The sequence below is a fragment of the Bidens hawaiensis genome, unplaced genomic scaffold, assembly GCF_021521415.1.
Source record: "Bidens hawaiensis isolate Kalapana, Puna unplaced genomic scaffold, B.hawaiensis_p1.1 tig00026411_1, whole genome shotgun sequence".
Lineage (NCBI taxonomy): Eukaryota > Viridiplantae > Streptophyta > Magnoliopsida > Asterales > Asteraceae > Bidens > Bidens hawaiensis.
Window position 1 is genome coordinate 101,073 of NW_027494249.1, and position 3,637 is coordinate 104,709.

General features: G+C 35.7%; 1 protein-coding gene across 1 annotated transcript; it reads right to left on the minus strand.

Moving 5' to 3' along the window:
- Positions 1–351: 351 nt before the first annotated feature.
- LOC143573416 (rhamnogalacturonan I rhamnosyltransferase 1-like) lies at positions 352–3,637 on the minus strand. Its single transcript, XM_077058305.1, has 8 exons — positions 2,989–3,637; positions 2,837–2,904; positions 2,205–2,293; positions 1,963–2,128; positions 1,597–1,886; positions 1,321–1,525; positions 1,087–1,244; positions 352–989 (listed from the first exon to the last, which is right to left on the minus strand). Exons 1-8 carry the CDS (start codon positions 3,356–3,358, stop codon positions 740–742), a joined length of 1,596 nt encoding a protein of 531 aa, XP_076914420.1. The 5' UTR covers positions 3,359–3,637; the 3' UTR covers positions 352–739.

Genomic DNA, 3,637 nt, shown 5'->3' on the forward strand with positions numbered 1-3,637 from the left:
TTATATTGTGTCCGGCTAAAACACTTGAAAAGTCATGAATTTTACTATTTTAGAATATAGAAGGACAAAGAATGTACATATCGTACGATACAGACATACTTTACTTTTTATAAAATTGAAGTCTCGTGTTATACACTATACTTTTTATAAAATTAAAGTCTCGTGTCATATGATACAAGCATACTTTTATGATCGTAAAGTCTCATACGCAAGAGAAACGAATATACAACAACAGAGTCATGTGTAACATGATATTGATATAATTTTTCTTTTAGTGACTATAAATATAAACTTAATAAGCTCTAACGTTCAAGGTAGGCTTGACTTGTGATTACAAAAAACTCGAATCTATGATTGACAAAAATAATAGTAGTAATAACAATAATAATAAGTTTGCGTACGAATGAAAAAATGGACCACACCTATAGTCTCGACTCTCGCTATGTGTACATATCACTAGTTTTGAATAACCCTGAAATGTCAGGGACATTTTCTATACATGAATGAGAATTGACAATAAACATACACATAAAATAAAAAAAAAAAAACATCAAACGCCATAATATTGTTCGTGGAAACTTTCTTGTCTTCGTGCATCTCTCACCATCGGCCCCACCAACATATGTTATCATAGTACACCGACTGATTCGAGGGCCAAGAATTATAATCATAATCATTATCCTGTGGTTCAGTTCAAACAGTTCATAGATCCCAACGGGCCACCCTAACCGACAAAACCTTACAGGATGCCCACAGGTTCGTCATCTAATGGCTGCAAGCACTCTTCAGGATTTGCATAAAAGTAATCTTCTTCTTTTGGTCTATCGTGCATAACCAATCTTTTTGTAGGGGCCCCCATACGTTGCGCGTGTGTATCCTTAACTGCACCCGAGAATTCATCCCAGCTTAAAATCCCATTTGTATATTTGTCTATTAAGTCAACCAAAACCCTTCTGTCCAAAAGAATCGTCTTCTTAAAACCCAAAAACCTGAAAAGCGTTAAAAGATGTTAAGCCAGAGTGACAAAATATAATCAACAATTGAGTTATTAATATAAAAAGTTTTAACTTCTAACTAATAGTATACCTGCGGTGGCCTTCTACAACCTTGGCCATGTTTCCATCATAAGTAGGGACAAAAATGTCACTCTCTAGTGACACAAGATAATCCAATGCTGCCATTTGTGATGAGTGATTTTGAAAGTATTGAAGGTCAGCTGGCCCTAACAATGTCTCCTTTCTTACCTGTTAAAATATTTAACTCAGAAACCGCGCTTCATAGTTTAAAAAATTGATGAATAGTTTTAAAAATAATATGAACCAGTTTCGGGTAGGCTTCTGCAAGAGTATCCATTCTCCTATTCCCACCATATATTTCACCAGCAGCAATGTAAATCTGGATGTCGCGGTCAATATCAAGTGCCTTAAGTGTAAGAGAGGTTTCTTCAGGGGTCAAAGGGCATAAACCGTCTTTTCGTTTCAAATCAGAATTTATAATCTTTTCCTTCCACCATGGGTAAGCATATCTGCATAAACAAAACAAGTCACCACATGCAAAACGGTACACTCTCAAATTAGTTATGTAAGAAAGTCAAACCTCATTTGGGTCAATTCTTCAACCTCTTCATCATTGCATCCTTGTGTACAACCAGAGAACGCTAACATATCCATTTCATATCTAAGATGAAGCACTAGAAAAGGCCCGTTTTGTCTCAAAAGATTAACAACACGTCTACCCAATTCTTCAATTTGAGTAGTGAATCTCAAAGCATTGAAATTTACTCGGCACCTGAGTTTTTGAAGGTCAAGAGGTTGACCATTGTTGGCAAGCCGAGCATCGGTTCGGTTCAAGTGCACAACTTTGTACTTTTGAATCAGAGGAAGAATCTGTTTGCATTGTATAAAATAAACAATATCAAATACACGAAAACTCACTTTTTAAAAATAATATTAAAAAAAGTACCTGATTATGATAATAAGAAATATCAGACCAACTAACTGGAGGCATCGTATGCACGATTCCTAACTCAACTCTCTTTTTAAGCCTCGGGGGAAGCTGTTTAAGTATCCGGACTTCATCTCTCAAGGATGTAATGAAATGATCAACGTCAAGTATGTCCTCAAACTCACTGTTACAAATCACAACAATCAAAATCACATGGCCGTAAAGTATAAAAATATAAAAAACTTCAGCAATCCGCATACCTTGGATCAGCCCAGAAAGAAGTCTTATCCAGCTCAGGAACTATAAGAGTTACATTTAAATATCTAGCAATTGCAACCATATCACAAATCTGCACGATAAAAACAGGCAATATTGTTAATTAGCGGTGTGAATTTACAGCGCAAACCTAACAAGAAATTCGCAGGTTCGAGTTCGGCATTACAGGGTTCACGTCAGTTTCGGGTTGAACCCATTTAGCTAGTTGTGCTCAGGTTGGACCCGTTCTTGGGTTGACCTGTTTGACCCATTTACTTTTTATTTTAGATTTTAACATGTTTTATGTAATAAATTAAATTGGTTTGGATATCTAATATCAAATTTTAAAACCAAAAAGAAATCACCATAGCATTTTATTTTATAATCAAAACGCAATTGTGTTACATAAACATGTATTTTCTGTTGTAAAAATGTAAATTTAAAGTCGAAATACGTGAAAAAAGAATCATAAGTTAAAAAACTTGTCGGTTCGACCCGTGAATAAGCGTGTGTCACGATTTTCGGGTTTAGATTCGTGTCGGATTGGACTCTCCAACCAGCTAACACAACATTTAACACCCCCTAACTATAATCAATTTGCTTGATAATTAGCTCGAGCTACAACGATAATACTCACAGCAGACCGCATTTGATTAAGTCCACCATTACACGAAACCACCAAGTAACCATTATTCTTGTAAACCCCTACATTAAAAACCACAACATATCAAATTAACCAATTGCCATAAACCAAAAGCAACTAATTACATACCAACAACATAAACTCACTTTTCGGCGGAACAACTTTAACCGGAACATCGGAGACCAACTTAACATCCAAAACAGCAGCATCATGAGTAGTAAAACAAGCAGGCCAGTCTTTCAAAACCCTAGGACCCCAAGGATCCCCAATTGCAGTCAATTGAACCACACAAGTCCACAATATCACCATTGTTGTTGCCCTAATTAACCACACCTTCATTCTAGAAGATGAAGATGACCTTGCAGCAGCTGCATACTTTAATTTCTTCAATCCAATTGCAAACCTCCGTTTCTTATTATTATTATTATTATTATTATTATTAATATTATTGTTATTATTATTATTATTATTATTATCTTGATCCTCCAGCTTACACATTATTGCTCTGTCGTACATCAACAACTCCAAACGCTAATTCGAGATCTAATTGTTTGTGTATGGGAGATAATTAAGTCTGATCTAACCGGAATTTGATGGCTACCGACAACGAAATAACTTTCAGAAGCTTTAATTATGCTATCAACCAATTACATGAGGTTAATTGGAATAAGATGAATCTGGGTTTAACTGGTGGTGGTCGGAGATTGATTATTCCAGCGAGAAGAGATGAGATGAAAGGAAGTGTCGGTGGCCGGAAGAGAATGTGGTTTTATGAATGTGATGAGATAACTCACT

Coding starts and splice junctions, on each gene's coding strand:
- LOC143573416 (XM_077058305.1), bottom strand. CDS start 3,358: ATGTACGACAGAGCAATAATGTGTAAGCTGGAGGATCAAGATAATAAT. Junction 2,294..2,836: donor TTAATCAAATGCGGTCTGCT/GTGAGTATTATC, acceptor TTTATCGTGCAG/ATTTGTGATATGGTTGCAAT. Junction 990..1,086: donor GTTGTAGAAGGCCACCGCAG/GTATACTATTAG, acceptor AACGCTTTTCAG/GTTTTTGGGTTTTAAGAAGA.